The sequence below is a fragment of the Plecotus auritus genome (assembly GCF_963455305.1).
Source record: "Plecotus auritus genome assembly, chromosome: 4".
Taxonomy (NCBI): Eukaryota; Metazoa; Chordata; class Mammalia; order Chiroptera; family Vespertilionidae; genus Plecotus; species Plecotus auritus.
This window is the reverse complement of record NC_137775.1, coordinates 176,618,119-176,638,057: the sequence shown is the minus strand read 5'-3', so window position 1 is coordinate 176,638,057 and position 19,939 is coordinate 176,618,119. Positions and strand designations below refer to the sequence as shown.

At 38.6% G+C, this 19,939-nt stretch overlaps 1 protein-coding gene across 1 annotated transcript in view; it reads left to right on the top strand.

Annotated features, from left to right (window-relative positions):
* The window catches only part of MACC1 (MET transcriptional regulator MACC1), a 54,662-nt gene extending 36,471 nt beyond the window's left edge, over window positions 1-18,191 (top strand). The window contains 1 exon segment of the mRNA XM_080664172.1: window positions 17,352-18,191. Within this exon segment, the coding sequence (XP_080520298.1) occupies window positions 17,352-17,564 (213 nt within the window). The 3' untranslated portion in view covers window positions 17,565-18,191.
* Window positions 18,192-19,939: the final 1,748 nt, after the last annotated feature.

Below are 19,939 nucleotides of genomic sequence, written 5' to 3'. Positions count from 1 at the left end.
GGCTGATATCTTATCTGACCTGCCAGAGTGGGCCACCCTCCCTACGGAAGCCCCAACACAGTCAATATTTCTAATTGTAATAGGTTTTTGTTTTTTTTTCCTTCTTAGAAGCCACTCACCTATAGATTTAGAACTGGCAAGGTATGTTTATGTCTTTTTGTGGTCAACACTTAAACAGGGAGGATCTAATTCTCTGTTGTATCTTCTAGCTGGAATCTGCCCTTCCTCATTTATGACTGGCTTCTGTAGTGTTCAGAGCCCTTTATTCTAAGTCCAGATAAAAAATGGGAGAGTAGGTCAACCTCAACCAGCTAATTTTATTAATTGTTCAATAAGTTAAAAAAAAATTCTATATGGAATTCTTCCTGCTTGTTTGGTATTTTTTCCCTCTGTATATTTTCTCTCAGTATTTAATTCATCCATACTTAACACATCCCCAGGGACTTCAGTTCTCAGCATTGGAGCATTAGGAGTTACAGAAAACACAAACAATGAAAAATATGATTTTTCTCTTTAAAGCCAAGTTTTATTTGGCCTGGGAATTGTAATAAACTATTATATTTGAAAGAAGTATATGGTTAGATGCTTTAAAAAGTGAAAGTAAGAATAAGAATGATTATAGTTGTGCAATTTATTGTGTATGAACTATTGTATGAACATTTTCTTTACAATATCTTTTATTTCAACAAACTTTCTAAGGAAGACATTATACCATCTGCTTTTTATAGGAATGCAAACTAAGAGAATGAATTTGTGTAAGTTATTCAGAGTAACGTGGGTCTTAAGTGACAGAATGAGGATTCAAATTCGGGTATTTTATGCACAGTCCTTTCCACTGTGCTCTACTGATAATTCCTTTCAGAATTAACTAAATGGAAAAGATCAAAGTTGGGAGGAACCATCAGGGAACACAGCCTAATCCTGAAGGATGGGAAGCAGTTGAATAATTGGAGAGGACTAGATGGGGACTTCAGTGACTTCTCGAGACCACTAAGGAGGATATGTGGGCTAGAGGGTAGAGTTTATCCTAATAATTATTGGGATATGTGGTTAGATATATATTTTTTTTATGTTGGTGGAGGAAGGAGTCTCTAATGATTGCCACAGCATAGAGGTTAAGATTTCTTGTCTGGATTCAAATTGCAGCTCTACCATCTATTAGCTCTAGGACTTGGGAAATTTACTTAACTTTTGTAGGACTCAACTTTTTTTAATTGAGGCAAATAATACCTCTAACTCATCAGATGTTTGGAAATTAAAAGAGGTAATATATGTGGCCCTGGCCAGGTAGTTCAGTTGGTTAGAGCTTCATGCTGACACACCAAGGTTGCAGGTTTGATCCCCGGTCAGGACACATACAAGAATCAGCCAATAAATGCATATATAAGGGAACAACAAATCAATGTTCTCTCTCTCTCCCTCTCTCTCTCTTTCTCCCTCCCTCATTCCCTCTCTCTAAAATAAATAAATAAAATTTTAAAAGATATATGTGAAATATTTGGGACAATGCTTTGCAGATTGTAATAACTAAATACATTATTATCTGTTATTTTGACTAAGAGGCAGAGGTGAGATTGGCAACTGGGTGACGCTGAGTGATTTTGGAAAGAGAATGAGGTACTAAATGGTAATTTTTAGTAAAATGGCTGAGAGTAACAATAGAAAGAACGCAGGTAAGGGAAAAGTCAGCAGTTATTTCAAGGCTTGTCTTCTGAGAAACTGGCAGGATGGTTATACATGGAAACAAATGAGAAAAAGTCTTGGCTGTTCAGCTTTTTCTTACTGGCTTAACACCATTTCGTTTTCCTTGGAAAATATCTCTTGCAAAAAGTAAAAGGAATGTCCTTGGACTCGTATGGTTTTTTTTGGCTCATGTGGCAACTCCCAGATTCTGCTTACAAACACGTGGCATTGTCTGCGTCTGCTGGAACTGGTTCAGTTCTAGCCGTGGCACTTAAATCTATAGTTCGCTGTTCTTCTCAGTAAGACAATATATTTGCAGTTTCCTTAAAAAGGGGATTATATGGAAATGTACCTACCAGTGTACATAACAATTCACTAAATCTTTGTTGTTTGTACTAGAGATTTGGCATAGTGACATAATATTTAGATTACCATTGTCTAGTTTTTACAATACTTTACGTCTTACTCCTACAGTCTTTAATTCCAAAAAGACTCCATTATTTGGAATGATGGAACAAAGAAAAAAAGAGATCACAGTAAAATTAAGGGGGTTAAGCATTATATTCCTGTGATATTTTATTTAATTATACATTGAATGTCTCATTACCACTCTGAATATCAAGTAGAAATAATAATCACGTTAGGTTAAATATTATGGAGAGATTTTAGAATGGATTTTGAGACACTAATACTTGATTTAGATTTTTTATATTGAGGTGTACTAAGGAACACAAACAATAATGAATTTCAGAAAATCAAAGTCCACCTAAGTATAAGACACAAATCAGTGCTTATTGAAACTGCTTAATATTGAGGTAGATGCATGGAAATACCTTAGTGAAATGGCCCTAGATTTATGGCTAGGTGACCTGGATTCCTTTTCTAGATGTTTGGCCACGACTTTGTTAATTAACTTCATTTCAAGTACAAACTCCAATTAGCATTAATCAAGCACCTAGTATGTGCCAGGACCCTTCGGGCCTGTTTACTTTGTATACTTGACAGTGCTTTTATGGCTTTAGGTACCCTTCCTCTCCACCCCCTATTTTACAGTAGGAGGAAATAAGGGTGTAGAGATGTTTTGAAACTTATCCAACATCCTAGAGCTAGTAAGTCAAAAGTCTAGATTCAAACCCATGATGTGGTTCTTTAAATCCAGAGCTCTTGCCACTATCCAGGGTGGGACAAAAGTAGGTTTACAGTTCTTTGTATGGAAAATAATGCAATAACTAATAAATAATAATACAAGAATAAACTGTGTTTCACGTACTCACAACTATAAACCTACTTTTGCCACACCCTGTATTTTCTCTCATTTTACCTCCACATTGAAAGATTGGATTAGAGAAGCCCAGTTTCTTTAAACTATGATTTTCAGAGTTTCTACTAATATATAGTTGTGGTGGAGGTTGAGGGTTGGCTGACAAGGAAGCAGCCTGGAATCTTCCTAACTAGGAATTTGTGAGAATGGTTTGATCAGCACATTTTCTTATGGTGTTATATTATTTTGAGCAAATGTACTAACAAGGAATGGGTCTGCCATATTCCTCTGGCTCATTCTTAACCCCTGGCATTCCAAGTGGTTGGTTATTCCTAGAACAAAGCTTGGTTGTCTTAGAGTCTTTTCCAAGAGAATCTTATGTCAAGTTTTAACCAAATATCATCTTCCCTCTGAGGAAATAGGGACCCTTAATATGTTCTCTTCTGAAGATAATGGCGACTTCCTCTTCAACAACATTTATGAACTTACCAATTAGGTGCTAGAAGGACTACCTGGAAATTGTAAATGATAAATAATCATTATTAAGGCAAATGTGCCTTAATATCTCTGCAACTAATTGGACTAAAAATGGAACATTGCTTTTAGAGTTTTATGAGGAAAGTAAGTGGATTATTAATCCTTTAATGTAGTAAAATGTAATTATCCAAAGGTAGTTAAAACTAATTGCTTTCTTTATGCTATTCATATATTACAAGCTCAAAAGAAATACATAGCTGTTATGCTCCAATCTGAATTGCTTTTATTCATGTTGCATTTCACTATCTAGACTATTACCTAAAATCTTATTGGCTTCTGGGAATAGGCACTCTAAATTTGGAAAACTTCATTTTTAAAATCTCTATCCATAAGGAGAAACCAAGATGGCAGCATAGGTAAGCACCTAAACTGCTGCCACGCACAACAATTTCAAAACTACAACTAAAAGACAGAACGGACACCATCCAGAACCACAGGAAAGCTGGCTGAGTGAAAATTCTACAACTAGAAGGAAAGAGAAAAGCTCACAGAGAATTGGAGGTACGGCAAAGGGTCCTTGTGCGTGCAGAGAGGAAGGGTGGCTGAGAGCCTGGCTGACTTTCTCTGGCGGGAGGGGGAAGGAAGCCCCCGACCGCACTGAACCCCAGTTCTGACTGCACTGAACCCCAATCCCGGGCAAAACCCCATGGACCCAGGTTCATACAGGGGGAGTCTGGACTGTCAGGTAGAGAGAAAGGCACCTGGAGACTCGGAGACCCGGGGGAGACCCGGGAGAGCCCCGGCAGGCAGGGTTCTGGAGGCGTGCGCACCAGTGTGCACAAAGGCTGCGGAGGTTGCCACAGGCTTTCCCTAGCAGAAGGGAGTCCGAAGCTCCTGACTGCACTGAACCCCAATTCTGACTGCACTGAACCCCAGTTCCAGGCGAGCCCCTGGGGACCCGTGCTCTTACGGGGGGGAATCTGGACTCTCGGGCAGAGACTTGGGAGCCGGGGAAGGCAGAGGTCTGCAGGCACATGCATGCCAGTGCGCACAAAGGCTGCGGAGGTTGCCACAGGCTTTCCCTAATGGAAGGGAGTCAGAAGCTCCTGACTGCACTGAGCCCCAGTTCTGACTGCACTGAACCCCAGTTCCAGGCGAGCCCCTGGGGACCCATGCTCTTGTGGGGGGAATCTGGACCCTTGGGCAGAGACTTGGGAGCCGGGGAAGGCAGAGGTCTGGGGGCGTGCACACGCAAGGGCAAGGCTGACTGGAAGCCAAGACTGTCTGCTCCGCCCTGAGACTCCACCCCATCCAAGCTGAGCACAGAGGCTATTGCAATTTGGCAAGTCTAATCCTATAAGGCTGTCTCCAGCACAGAACTTCTCTCAGTGTAGACACAGCTGATCCTTGCAGCCAACTGGCCTGGAGGTCAATTCCTCCCAGTGATACCAACAACAATCAAGACTTAACTACAACAAGGCTGTACACACAGTCCACAAAGGGGTGCACCAAGAGTGTCCACCTCAGGTTAACTGGGGAGGCCGACCCACTGGGTCATATAGGAAACCTAGCACACAAATCTAACCTACCAACTCAGGAAAGCAGTGAAAATGTGGAGTCAAAGAAACAGATCACAAATGAAAGAAATGGAGGAAAACAAACGACTGGATATAGAATTCAAAACCACGGTTATAAGGCTTTTTAAGAATATCCTAGAAAAGGCCGATAAATATAACGAGACCCTCGAAGATATGAAAAAGGACCAACTAGAAATTAAACATACACTGACTGAAATAAGAAATATTATACAGAGACCCAACAACAGACTAGAGGAAAACAAGAATCAAGTCAAAGACTTGAAATACAAAGAAGCAAAAAACACTCAACCAAAAAAGCAAAAAGAAAAAAAATTCCAAAAAGTTGAAGATAGTGTAAGAAGACTCTGCGACAACTTCAAGCGTACCAACATCCGAATTATGGGGGTGCCAGAAGAAGAGAGAGAGCAAGATACTGAACACCTATTTGAAGAAATAATGACCGAAAACTTCCCCAACCTGGTGAAAGAAATAAACTTACAAGTCCAGGAAGCGCACAGAACCCCAAACAAAAGGAATCCAACGAGGACCACACCAAGACACATCATAATTAAAATGCCAAGAGCAAAAGACAAAGAGAGAATATTAAAAGCAGCAAGAGAAAAACAGTTAATTACCTACAAGGGAGCACCCATATGATCGTCAGCTGATTTCTCAACAGAAACTATGCAGGCCAGACGGGAGTGACAAGAAATATTCAAAGTGATGAATAGCAAGAACCTACAACCAAGATTACTCTACCCAGCAAAGCTATCATTCAGAATTGAAGGTCAGATAAAGAGCTTCACAGATAAGAAAAAGCTAAAGGAGTTCATCACCACCAAACCAGTATTATATGAAATGCTGAAAGTTATTCTTAAAGAAGAGGAAGAAGAAAAAAGTAAAGAGAAAAATTATGAACAACAAATACATATCTATCAACAACTGAACCTAAAAATCAAGTGAATTAAAAACCCGAGGAACAGAATAATCTGGTGAATATAATAGAATCAGGGGCATAGAAAGGGAGTGGACTGATAATTCTCAGGGGGAAAAGGGTATGGGGGGGTTCAGGAAGAGACTGGACAAAAATCATACACCCATGGATGAGGACAGTGGGGAGGAGGTAAGGGCAGAAGGTGGGGTGGGAACCGGGTGGAGGGGAGCTATGGGGGGGAAAAGGAGAAACAATTTGTAATAATCTGAATAAAGATTTATTTTAAAAAAATAAAAAATAAATTAAAATCTCTATCCATGTTTCTTTTCTTTTGTTATTCCATTTATCACTTTTTCATTGCCCCTTTACCTTTGTCTTTGTCCTCTAGTACCTAGAAGATAAACTAAAGCAACACATATTCCTCCCACACAAATGCTGGGACTTCGGAAAACTGCTCAACTCAGATTAAATGCTTATTGATGCTGCTGCCCTTTCCATAAAGAGATCAAAGCACAGAAATAAGAAATTAACAACTCTGCATTTTGATCAGCCTTACGCTTCCGATTCAAAGATGAACCAGTAACACCATGAAGTTACCATTTAAAAAGCTTAGAGTAGAGGGGTAAGAATGATGCCTGAGGGTCCAATGTTTGTGACAGAAGTGAGACGGCTGAGCAGAATTATTTTGTGGTTAAGAATAATTCTACTAAAGCAAACCTCAGGAGCATGCTTTCCTTTTGAGTTATCAAAGCATTAGTGCAGTTTCTGAATATTTTCCCTTAAATCATAACATTGAGCAAGACCAGAAGAACTATTTTAACACCACTGAATAGACAGATGATAACATAAACCTGGAAGAGATCCTGGCAGTCCACCACTCATTTCCAGCTTTTGGAGGACGTAACTTAGGCTACCTTGGAAAGGATATTGTTTATTTTACTCATTTTATCCATTCAAACATTTCCAGAGAAAATTATTTCATTTTCTCTTTAATTTACCACACAGTTTAGAATTCTTTGTGGCCTTTTTATTTTTTTATCTTTTTTTTGGATATTTTTTTTATTAAGGTATTATATGTGTACATATCTTACCATTGCCCCCTCCCCACCCCACTCCCATACATGCCCTCACCCCCCAATGTTTTGCATCCATTGGTTATTCTTATATGCATGCATATAAGTCCTTCGGTTGATCTCTTATTTCCCCCACCTCTCCCTAACCTTCCTGCTGTAATTTGACAGTCTGTTTGATGCTTTACTGCCTCTGTATCTATCTTTTTGTTCATCAGTTTATAATGTTTTTCATTATCCCCAAATGAGTGAGATCATGTGGTATTTTTCTTTTCATTATTTCACTTAGCATAATGTTCTCCAATTCCATCCAGGTTGCTACAAATGGTAAGAATCCCTTCTTTTTTTATGGCAGCATAGTATTCCATTGTGTAGATGTGCCATAGTTTTCTGATCCAGTCATCTGCTGACGGGCACCTAGGCTGTTTCCAAATCTTAGCTATTGTAAATTGTGCTGCTATGAACATAGGGGTGCATATATCTTTTCTGATTGGTGTTTCTAGTTTCTTAGGATATATTCCTAGGAGTGGGATTACTGGGTCAAATGGGAGTTCCATTTTCAGTTTTTTGAGGAAACTCCATACTGTTCTCCACAGTGGCTGCACCAGTCTGCATTCCCACCAGCAGTGCACGAGGGTTCCTTTTTCTCCACATCCTCGCCAACACTTGTCGTTTGTTGATTTGTTGATGATAGCCATTCTGACAGCTGTGAGATGGTATCGCATTGTCGTTTTGATTTGCATCTCTCGGATAATTAGTGACTTTGAGCATGTTTTTATGTGTCTTTTGGCCTTCCTTCTGTCTTCTTTCAAAAAGATTCTACTTAGGTCCGTTGCCCATTTTTTTATTGGATCATTTATCTTCCTTTTATTAAGTTGTATAAACTGCCTGTAGATGTTGGAGATTAAACCTTTATCAGTGATAACATTTGCAAATATGTTCTCCCATACAGTGGGGTTTCTTGTTGTTTTGTTGATGGTTTCTTTTGCTGTGCAAAAGCTTTTTATTTTGATGTAGTCCCATTTGTTTATTTTCTCTTTGGCTTCCATTGCCCTAGGGGCAGTATCAGTGAAGAAGTTCTTTTGGCATATGTCTGAGATTTTGCTGCCTGTGGATTCCTCTAGTATTTTTATGGTTTCCAGTCTTATGTTTAAGTCCTGTATCCATTTTGAGTTTATTTTTGTGTATGGTGTAAGTTGGTGATCTAGTTTCATTTTTTTGCATGTATCTGTCCAATTTTTCCAACACCATTTATTGAAGAGACTGTCTTGACTCCATTGTATGGTCATGCCTCCTTTGTCAAATATTAATTGCACATAGTGGTTTGGGTCGATATCTGGATTCTCTATTCTATTCCATTGGTCTATATGTCTGTTCTTGTGCCAGTACCAGGCTGTTTCGACAACAGTGGCTTTGTAATACAGCTTGAAATCTGGTATTGAGATCACTCCTACTTTATTCTTCTTTCTCAGGATTGGTATGGCTATTTGGGGTCTTTTTTTATTCCAGATGAATTCTTTCTAGGTCTGTGAAATATGCCATTGGTATTTTAATGGGGAGTGCATTGAATCTATAGATTGCTTTGGGTAGTATGGACATTTTAATGATGTTTATTCTACCAATCCATGAACATGGTATGTTCTTCCATCTGTTTACATCTTCCTCTATCTCTTTTTCCAGTGTCCTATAGTTTTCCATGTATAGGTCTTTTACCTCCTTGGTTAAGTTTATTCCAAAGTATCTTAATTTTTTTGGTGCAATGGTAAATGGGATTGCTTTTTTAGTCTCTCTTTCTGTAAGTTCACTATTGGTGTATAGAAATGCCATAGTGTTCTTGGCGTTAATTTTGTATCCTGCTACATTGCCAAATTCATTTATTAAGTCTGTTAGTTTTTTGATGGAGTCTTTCGGGTTTTTATGTATAATATCATGTCACCTGCAAATAAGGACAGCTTTACTTCTTCTTTTTCAATTTGGATGCCTTTTATTTCTTCTTCTTATCTAATTGCAATGGCTAATACTTCCAGTACTATGTCAAACAGGAGTGTTTAGAGTGGGCATCCCTGTCTTGTTCCTGTTCTTAGGGGAAATGGTTTTAGTTTTTGCCCATTGAGTATGATGTTAGCTGTGGGTTTATCATATATAGCTTTTATTATGTTAAGGTATGATCCTTCTATTCCCACCTTGTTGAGAGTTTTTATCAAGAAAGGGTGTTGGATTTTGTCAAATGCTTTTTCTGCATCAATTGATATGACTATGTGATTTTTATCTCTCAATTTGTTTATGTGATGTATCATGTTAATTGATTTGCGGATATTGTACCATCCTTGCATTCCTGGGATAAATCCTACTTGGTCATGGTGTATGATCTTTCTGATGTACTGCTGGATCCGATTTGCTAGAATTTTGTTGAGGATTTTGGCATCTACGTTCATGAGGGATATTGGCCTGTAATTCTCCTTCATTGTGTTGTCTTTATCTGGTTTTGGTATTAGGGTGATACTGGCTTCATAGAAGGATCTTGGAAGTGTTCCTTCCTCTTGAATTTTTTGGAATAGTCTGAGGAGGATAGGTTTTAGTTCTTCCTTGAATGTTTGATAAAACTCTCCTGTGAAGCCATCTGGCCCCGGGCTTTTGTTTGCCGGAAGCTTTTTGATGACTGCTTCAATTTCTTCTATAGTTACTGGCATATTGAGCTGTTTAGATTCTTCCTGATTGAGTTTTGGAAGGTTATGTTTTTATAGAAATATGTCCATTTCCTCCAGGTTGTCCAGTTTCTTGGAATAGAGTTGTTCGTAGTATTTTTTAACAATCCTTTGTATTTTGGCGGGATCTGTTGTTATTTCACCTCTTTCAGTTCTGATTTTGTTTATTTGGGTCCTCTCTCTTTGCTTCTTGGTGAGCCTGGCTAGAGGTTCATCAATCTTGTTTATCCTTTCAAAGAACCAGCTCTTGGTTTTGTTGATCTTTTGTATTGTTTCTTTGGTCTCTATGTCGTTTATCTCCACTCTCATCTTTATTATTTCCTTCCTTCTGCTTACACTGGGCTTTTCTTGTTGCTCTTTTTCTAACTCTTTGAGTTGTAGGGTTAGGTAATTTACTACCATTGTTTCTTGTTTTTTTGCAGTATGCTTGTTGAGCTATGAACTTCCCTCTCAAGACTGCTTTCGCTGCGTCCCATAGATTTTGGATTGTTGTGTTTTCATTGTCATTTGTTGCCATGAGGTTTTTTATTTCTTCCTTGATCTCTCTGGTAACCCAGTCATGGTTTAATAGCATGCTGTTTAGTCTCCATGTATTTGATTTCTTTGGATTGTTTTTATTGTAGTTGATTTCCAGTTTTATGCCACTGTGGTCTGAGAAGATGCTTGATATGATTTCTATTTTCTTGAATTTGAAGAGACTTTGCCTATGTCCCAACATATGGTCTATCTTTGAAAATGACCCATGTGCACTTGAGAAGAATGTATATTCTGTGGCTTTGGGGTGAAATGTTCTGAAGATGTCAATTAATTCCATCTGGTCTAGTGAGTCATTTAGGATTGATGTTTCTTTGCTGATTTTTTGTTTAGAGGATTTGTCCATTGGTGATAGTGGGGTATTAAAGTCTCCTATTATGATTGTATTGCTGTCAATCTCTCCCTTGATATCCTCCAGGAGATTTTTTATATATTTGGGTGCTCCTGTATTGGGTGCATATATGTTTACCAGAGTTATTTCTTCTTGTTGGATTGCTCCCTTTAGTATTATGAAGTAGCCTTCCTTATCTCTTGTTATGTCCTTCAGTTTGAGATCTAATTTGTCAGATATAAGTATTGCTACCCCAGCTTTTTTTTCATTTCCATTCGCCTGGAAGACCTTTTTCCATCCCTTCACCCTCAGTCTGTGTGCGTCTTTTTTTCTGAGGTGGGTTTCTTGTAGACAGCAGATATATGGGTCTTGTTTTCTTATCCAATCTGTTACCCTATGTCTTTTGATTGGGGCATTTAATCCATTTACATTTAAAGTTATTATTGATAGGTACTTATTTGTCACCATTTTTATTCTTTACTCCTGTGTTCCTTCTTTGCTTCCTATTTCTTTTTTTACAGCAGACCCTTTAGCATTTCTTGCATTGCTGGTTTGGTGGTAATAAATTCCCTTAGTCCTTTTTTGTCTGTGAAGCTCCTGATTTCACCTTCAATTTTGATTGATAGCCTTGCTGGGTACAGTATTCTTGGATTCAGACCCTTCCTTTGCATGTCTTTGTATATTTCATTCCATTCCCTTCTGGCCTGATGAGTTTCTGTTGAGAAATCCATTGCTAGTCTGATGGGGGTTCCTTTGTATGTAACTTTCTGTCTCTCTCTTGCTGCTTTTAAGATTCTTATTTTGTCATTGGTGTTTGCCAATTTAATTATAATGTGCCTTGGCGTCGGTCTTTTGGGGTTCATTTTGCTTGGGACTCTGTGAGCTTCTTGGATTTGTGTGGGTTTTTTCTTCCCTATATCAGGGAAGTTTTCTGTCATTATTTCTTCAAACAGGTTTTCTATTCCTTGCTCAGTTTCATTTCCTTCTGGAACCCCTATTATGCAGATGTTGTTTTGTTTCGTGTTGTCCCAAAGTTCCCTTAGGCTCTCCTCCTGCTTTTTAATTTTTTTTTTCTAGAAGCTGCTCTACTTGGGTATTTTTTTCCATCTTGTCTTATAGCTCACTGATGTGGTCCTCTGCTTCTTCTAGTCTACTGTTGATGCTTTCTATTGAGTTCTTTACAGCAGCGATGTCATTTTTCATTTCTTCTTGGTTCTTCTTCATTTCCTCTTGGTTCTTACTCATATTGTCGAATTTGTCTTCCATTCTTTACAGCCACCTTATGACCATTTCTCTGAATTCTTTCTCTGGAAGGTTGCTTGCCTCCATTTCGTTTACTTCCTTTTCTGGTGATGCCTGCTTTTCTTTCATATGTGGGCTGTTTCTTTGTCTCCCCATGGTCTTTCTTCTCCGGGTGTCTGGTTATATAGCTCTCTCTCTCCTTATCCCAGGCGAAATCTGACCTTTCTGTGGTGGAGTGTAGAGCTCTTCTGAATCCATGTGTTTGCGCTAATTGGGGAATGGTGTTCTGGGGCTCGCAGCTGTTCGGTGGGTGCTGCAGTTGTCTCTTTGTGGCCTTGATGTGTATGTATTTTTCAACATCCTATCTAATAAGAGTAATATGCAAATTGACCATCACTCCAACACACAAGATGGCTGCCCCTATGTGGTCAAAGATGGCTGCCCCCATGTGAACACAAGATGGCCACCACATGATGGCCAACAAGTGAGGGCAGTTGGGAGGGACCAGGCCTGCAAGGGATGGCAGTTGGGGGTGATCAAGCCAGCAGGGGAGGGCAGTTAGGGGTGACCAGGCCGGCAGAGGAGAGAAGTTGGGGGCAACCGGGCCTGCAGGGAAAGGCAGTTGGGGGGGACCCAGGCCTGCAGGGGAGGGTAGTTAGGGGTGACCAGGCCTGCAGGGGAGGGCAGTTGGGGGCAAACAGGCTGGCAGGGGAGCAGTTAGGCATCAATCAGGTTGGCAGGGGAATGGTTAGGGGGTGACCACCTGGCAGGCAGAAGTGGTTAGGGGCAATCAGGAAGGCAGGCAGGCGAGTAGTTGGGAGCCAGCAGTCCTGGATTGTGAGAGGGATGTCCGACTGCCCTTTTAGGCCCGATCCTGGTAGGATCGGGCCTAAAAGGGCAGTCGGACATCCCTCGAGGAGTCCCAGATTGAAGAGATGCAGGCTGGGCTGAGGGACACCCCCCCGCCCCCCCGCGCACAAATTTTGTGCACCGGGCCTCTAGTAGCTTTATAAAGTGCATAATTAATTAATACATTCAAGTTACCTCTTGCGTCTTTGCCTTTAATAATATATGTTTACTTGCTGAGTAAGAAAACTAAAATGACATAAGATAATAAGAAATGCCAAAAGAAATAAAATATAAGTATTTAAGGGCTTGAGGTCAAATGTCATATCTATATCATAAACAACTGTTTATTGCATTGATGAAAGCTGGACTTTGTCAAGCGTTGTTAAGGCAAATCTCAATAAAGAAAAAGTTATTTTTACCATATCTGACAGACATTTGCTTATTAAAGGAAAACATAGTTCCCCAAATTTAACATTTTTTATCAGTGTGTCAAGATACATAACTATAACATTTACTTTTGATCCAATTCCCATTCAATTTTTTCTTGATACTTGCCCCCTAATTACCTACCCCTGCTCTGTAATAATTTTAATATTTCCCTTTGGTTTTCTGCTTAAAGGAATTTAACTCTTTTTTTTTTTTTGAGTGTTTTATATATGCTGTCACTTTAATTCTCAGCAACCCTAAATTTTACATCTAGCAAAGTTAGGATTTAAAACAAACCTTCCTTTTCATTGTAGAATATTACTTTTTATATATTTTCCCTTTGAAAAATACTTTTATTTTTCACTGCTTCTCCTTCTAGCTTTGTCTCTCTTTAACTTTCAAATTCCAAATGTGACCCATTTTTTTGTGTGCCTTTTAGTTTCTTGACACCTATTCATTCCTTAAGTCTTCCCTACACCTCTCTCTTTAAAATGCCTTCTCCAAAGTTTCCAAAGACTAATTGCCCAAATCCTGGCTTTTTTCAGTTTTCCTTCATGTTTCCACATTACTTGATGTTAGGGGTAGCAGCGGAGGTAACAGAAAAGGGATGTCCTCAGTGAGTGGTGTGTTGGTAGATGTTTAACAACTTACTTTTCAATTATAGCTGTTGCCAATTTCCAAGGTGTAAATACTCCAACATGGATGATTTTAGTCTTCCAATATATCACTGAACATGGAGTTGGGAGGCTATGTGAATGGTGGGCTCTGGGGAGCTGGTGTGACCTGGCTCCAGCAAACCACTGCCCATCTTTTTTTGGAGTGTTATTAGGCCTTGGCTTTGCAATATGTAGCATCCTGTTTCATTTTCTATCGTTCTGGCTCCTAGTTCTCTTCATTTTTTGTTGTTTTTATTTCATACTGTACCCCTAATTATAGACTTAATCGAGAGTTAAATTTTTCATCCCTTTATCCTCTTCCTTGGCATTTTCTTCTACTCTCATGCCTTTTATCATTACTTTATCATGAGTGATGCTAAAGCCTCCACTGCTCTCTGGAGGTCATCTCCACATTTCAGTTTATCAGATAGCCCCTCCTTTACTTCTATCCTGACCTCACCCAAAAAGTACTCACATTCCTACTATATGCCAGACACTTCATGAAGTATCTTGGACACAAGACTTGGAAGTTAGTACCCATATTTTATGGATTAAAATAACCAGATAATTTGATCAATTTACTCACATTGACCCATTCAATAGGCAATGGAATGCAGATGTGAAGCCATGTTTTGGTAGTATGACACCAAAACCCATTTCTCTTTCTATAACACCATAGAGGTCCTCAGTTAATGGAACTATCATTTCTATCTCACACTGAATTAAAATATGAAAGTAATCTTTGCATTTTCTTAGTTGTTATTAACTACCAACTGTTTTTTTATACATTGGGCACTTGTTCAAGTACCCATCTCCCTTCTATGTTATAAGCTTCTAAAAACAAGAGCCATACTATAGTAATAATTTTATCCCTTCATGTAACAAAATCACTTATATTGCTAGGTATTCAATAATTTTTGGTTTAAAAAGTGAAATAATTATATAATGAACGACAATGTATTTTGAATAGTTCCATTGTATCTGTGCTACAATAGTGCTTTTCTTCATCTGTGTTGCAAGCAACCAATGATAATAGATATAGAAAATCAAATTTAGCACTGAAGAAATATTCAAGTCTACTGTGCTGCAAAGAGGAAAAAAATAGGATGCAAAATATGCTCATATTTTAGTACAGATCGTGAAGTTTACCATTTTCAGCCCATTGCAATTGTATCCATTTCTAGGCCGCTTATGGCTTAGACTCTAGGAAATCTCCAATGAGTTTAGGACAACATCCCTCCTTGCATTTCAGAGACATTGAGGGGACCTCTGAGAAGTCTTTTTATACTTTCGGAAGTCTTAATTAGGGTCAGGATGAAGTAATCTATCCACATTTTTCTAAGTTGTAAGAGCTGGCCACACTGTCCTGCTATGAGTACAAATGGAATAATGAGTGAGGTTATCTTGCCCTCTGCCTGAGTAGATAGATGGACTTCTGAATTAGAAGTCTCCACCTCCTGCATCACCTTGGTGTATTTCCTGTTCCCCGCAGCACTGGGGCTGCTTCCTGGTTAAGAATCCCTCAGGCTTGTCTATAGAGAGCAATCCATGTGCGGCAGCAAGACATGGGATGCAGAGCTTTCTCCCTGAGATGTCAGTGGGGCCGTTTTGATGTGAAGGTATTTTGAATCTGTAGAATAGTGAACAACCAGAAAATTACCCATTTGTGATTCTTTTTTTTTTAATTTTTAAAGATATTTATTGTTGAAAGTATTACATAGGTTCTCCTTTTCCCCTCATTAACCTCTTCCAGCCCTCTTCCATCCTCCTCTCCTCCCCCCAGACTCTTACCACCTCATTGTCTGTGTCCACAGTTCTTAAGAGACATCGGTTTTCTGTGATACTCTGCTATCACCTTGGTACTGAAATGCTCTCAGTTGTTGTTTACTGTTAAATATCCTCAAATACATCTTTTGTCAGACTCTGTCACTAAGGGACTTAGTTAATGTCTTAGATGCCTTTACATGTAAACACCATTATTTTAAACAATACATGACAAGTTGAAAAATAATGTACCAGTTAGTTGAGCATCAGGGAAAATTAAGTGAATGCAACATAGAATACAGATGTCAAATCTTTTACAGAGGGTTACCAACTACAGAGTAATCTGCTGTCTTAGTGCTTCTTTACGTCTGAGCTGTAACAGACAAGATTGAGTCTGGCAAAAAGGCTCTATTAATGAGCCTCAACTTATCTCCCACTGCTGAGCTATTAGTGGTGGCCAGTACTTTTAGGAGATTTGATTGCAATGAGTGCTTAGATAAGTAGATGAGAGAACAACTCATTCACATTCTTTCAGAGTGGTAGGTTGGTTTGGGTAAAAACTTATACAAAAATTTGGGAAGATTTCTGTTCCCAAATTGACCACCTTGATCTGATATAATTTTGATAATTGTCTTCCCTTCTCTACTTTGCAGAATCAAATTTTGTAAAGATATGGATGTTCACGACACTCAAGTAATACCAGTATGGACAAATAACTTCAAATGATCTTTTGAGCCTGATGAATGGCCTTTTGTATAGATTGACTTGAAACATAATGATATTCCTTAATATAGGTCTTTCATTCTTTTAACTTACATAGTAGCATATATGGGGATATCAGAGGAGGGTGAACAATTATATCCCAAGGCCTTAATGGGGGCCCTATTTTAAGAAGGCAACTCTGCATAATATTTAGCTCAGTCTGTGTTCCTGCATTTTGCAAGTGATAACATTACAAATGAATTAGTTTAGTGAGCCCAAATAAGTAGCAAGTAATAAAGTTTATTTTCCAAAGATTCCAATTATAACTGCATGGTTCATTTTGTTGTTTTCCTAGAGAAAATTTATTTTAAGGTGTCTCTGTGTGTGTGTGTATTATACAATTTGTCTTATTTGGTCAGCCTTTGTCTCTATTCTCTCTCAGCCTGGTTGCCCTGGTTACCATTACATATTCTCCTGTGCACGAAGATCCTCTTTGACGTGCATTTATTTCTATGGAAACAATGATGTCATTGGTATGGGTGGGTAATGAGGGAAAGTATAATGAAGTATTGAATATTGATCTTTCTTTTGGTCATATAATGTATTATTAAATTACATTTTTAATTAGATTTTTGCTTTCCCTTTGACGTGGTTATGAAGCTACATTTTCCCTTGTTTATAGACTTGCTTGAATAAAATGACTTTAAGCATTGAAATACTGTATATTTCCTTCTTATTATATGTGGTCATAAAGCTCAACACAGATACATATAACAGTAAAAGAATTATTATTTTAAGCCTAAAAGTGTCTCAGAGAGTGAAAAGATTATCTCAATAACATGTTATCATCAAAATATTGCACAAATAATTTTATATTCACATCAAGGCAAGGCGCAATGTATAGATGGTGGATCAAGAGGAAATAAGACCCTGCTTGTAGTCCTTGGTTTAGAGTTGCAAGGCTATAATAGGAAACTGATAGTTATTAAAACATGTTTTCTATGACATTAAATAAGTCCATGTATAATTACTATTTCATTTTCTTTTAACTCTTAGGAGGCTTTTGAACCCTTTTAGGCATCTGTTTTACTCCCTGTTTTCCTTCCACACTACTCCAGTCTATTTTTTTTTCCTTTATAGATGATGTGGAAACCCGCTTATGATTTTCTCTATACTTGGGGTGCTCACTACGGAAATAGCTACAGAGATGTGTTACAAGACCTTCAATCAGCTTTGGACAGAATGAAAAACCCTGTGACCAAACAATGGCGAGACTTAACTGGAGCTTTACTATTAGTACATTCTTTAGAGGTTTTGAGAGCAACTGCATTCTCCACTTCGGAAGAAGTATAGAAATGAAGGGTATGTCTTGTGGAGGAGGGAGAATAATAGGGGAACGTGTGTGTGTGTGTGTGTGTGTGTGTGTGTGTGTGAAAGAGAAAGTCCTCAGAAAAATAGTACTTACATTTTTCCCATTTGAAAAAATATTTCCCATGTGAAAGCACAGCAGAACACAAAATCCAAAATGGGTTTTATAACCAGACATATTTTTGTATCTATTTCAGATGCAAATTTGGGCTGCTTTATTGTTGAGAAAGGAAAGAAAAACCCTCTTTCCCTTTCAAAGTTACTTTTAATTTCTTTAAGTTAAAACAAATGACTATTAGCATAATCACATTACCCAGATACCCAGATAAGCTAGACGCTCTCAATGTGAACCATGCAGTTTTACCAGGAGGCAGGCAGGGAGAGAGCAGACACAAACACACACTTTGTGCACAGGGCTGCAGGCTTCCTATATCAGATCTCTTATTTCTCAGTGGAGTTTGCCAGCATTATTCTCATTTTCCATATGAAGAAACTAAGAACTGGATAGGATGCTCAAGGTTAAAAGCTAGTGTGAAGTAGGTTTTCTCTTTGAAAAACTTGGTTTTATTTTTTTAAAATTTAGAATGTAATAGTAAATGCATATTAAAACTTAGAGGGAAATGGTAGCTATTTCATTCTAATTGAATCTCATTGCTCTTGTTCACCACCTCTTGAAAGACTGCCAAAGGGACTGTGTGAGTTATCAGAAATCTGTTGCCTGCAAACATGGACACGAGTTTCCACCACCTTCTTCCAGCATCTTGGGACCAGCTAATCCTTGACCTCTCTTCAGGATCCTAATGTAGAATAGTTCATTAAGTCTCAGGGATTTTTAATAACGTGTTATTTTTAAAAATAAAACCTTCCTTTATCACTGTTGAATGTAATAGTCTTAACCACCCAAAACACTGATACCTGTGTGTGTGCGTGCTCACATGCTCATGCAAACACATGTGTGTGTTTGTGTACCAGAGTGTTTTATAAAGATTATATAGGAATCTGGGCCAGTATAAAGGCAAACTATTGGCAGAGAGTTCAGAAAGAAATGGTCTGTGCTTACTCATGGGTTCAACCCTCTGGCCACCTGCCAGTATTTATATATTTTGGATGCTCATTCATTTATTGTCATTCAATTGATAGATAGAGTGAGTGTTCCTTTTTTTGTGGTAGGCACATAGGTTCTTGAGGTTAATAATGGGAAAATAAAACCAGCATGATCTCGGACATCAGGAATGCCAAGTGATTGATACAGATAATAATAATAAAAATTTATACAGTTAAATGTAAATGGCATCTGTAATAATAGCTGCAATGGAGAGGCTAGGATGCCAAAAGATACAGGTAGGGGGCCATCATCTGAATCAGGGGGATCAAGTGAGTTTTCCCTGGGAAAGAAATGATGAGCCTGAAGGAGGAGGAGGCATTGCTTCCAGTCTGGGGATGGTGGAAGACCGAGTTCCTCAGACCACTGATGCCCGCCGGCGGGAGGGAGTGCAGGCGAGGCAGGGAATGCCTGAAAGGGTGAAGGAGTGAAGGAAAGAAAGACACACCTTCAAAGGTAATGTGGACGAGCTGAATAAGGATTTTGTTTGGGGATCCTGAATAAAACATGTCCATTTGGCTGAAAAGTAAAAGCAGAATCTTTTCAGAGCTTTTAATACATCCACCCTGGGGCATTTGGTATGCTGGCAAAGGTAACTTGGATTAGGGTTTCAGAACGATCTCTACTGCTTTCTATATTTATATTTGATGATAACAGAACAAAGCCTGCCCAAGGAGTTACATACACACATTCAAGGATGGAATTTATTTTATTTTATTTTTATTTATTTATTTTTAAATAAATCTTTATTCAGATTATTACAATTATTTCTCCTTTTTCCCCCCATAGCTCCCCTCCACCCATTTCCCACCCCACCTTCTGCCCTTACCTCCCCCCCACTGTCCTCATCCATAGGTGTATGATTTTTGTCCATTCTCTTCATGAACCCTCCATACCCCTTTCCCCCTGAGAATTATCAGTCCACTCCCTTTCTATGCCCCTGATTCTATTATATTCACCAGATTATTCTGTTCCTCGGGTTTTTAATTCACTTGATTTTTAGGTTCGCTTGTTGATAGATATGTATTTGTTGTTCATAATTTTTCTCTTTACTTTTTTCTTCTTCCTCTTCTTTAAGAATACCTTTCAGCATTTCATATAATACTGGTTTGGTGGTGATGAACTCCTTCAGCTTTTTCTTATCTGTGAAGCTCTTTATCTGCCCTTCAATTCTGAATGATAGCTTTGCTGGGTAGAGTAATCTTGGTTGTAGGTTCTTGCTATTCATCACATTGAAAATTTCTTGCCACTCCCGTCT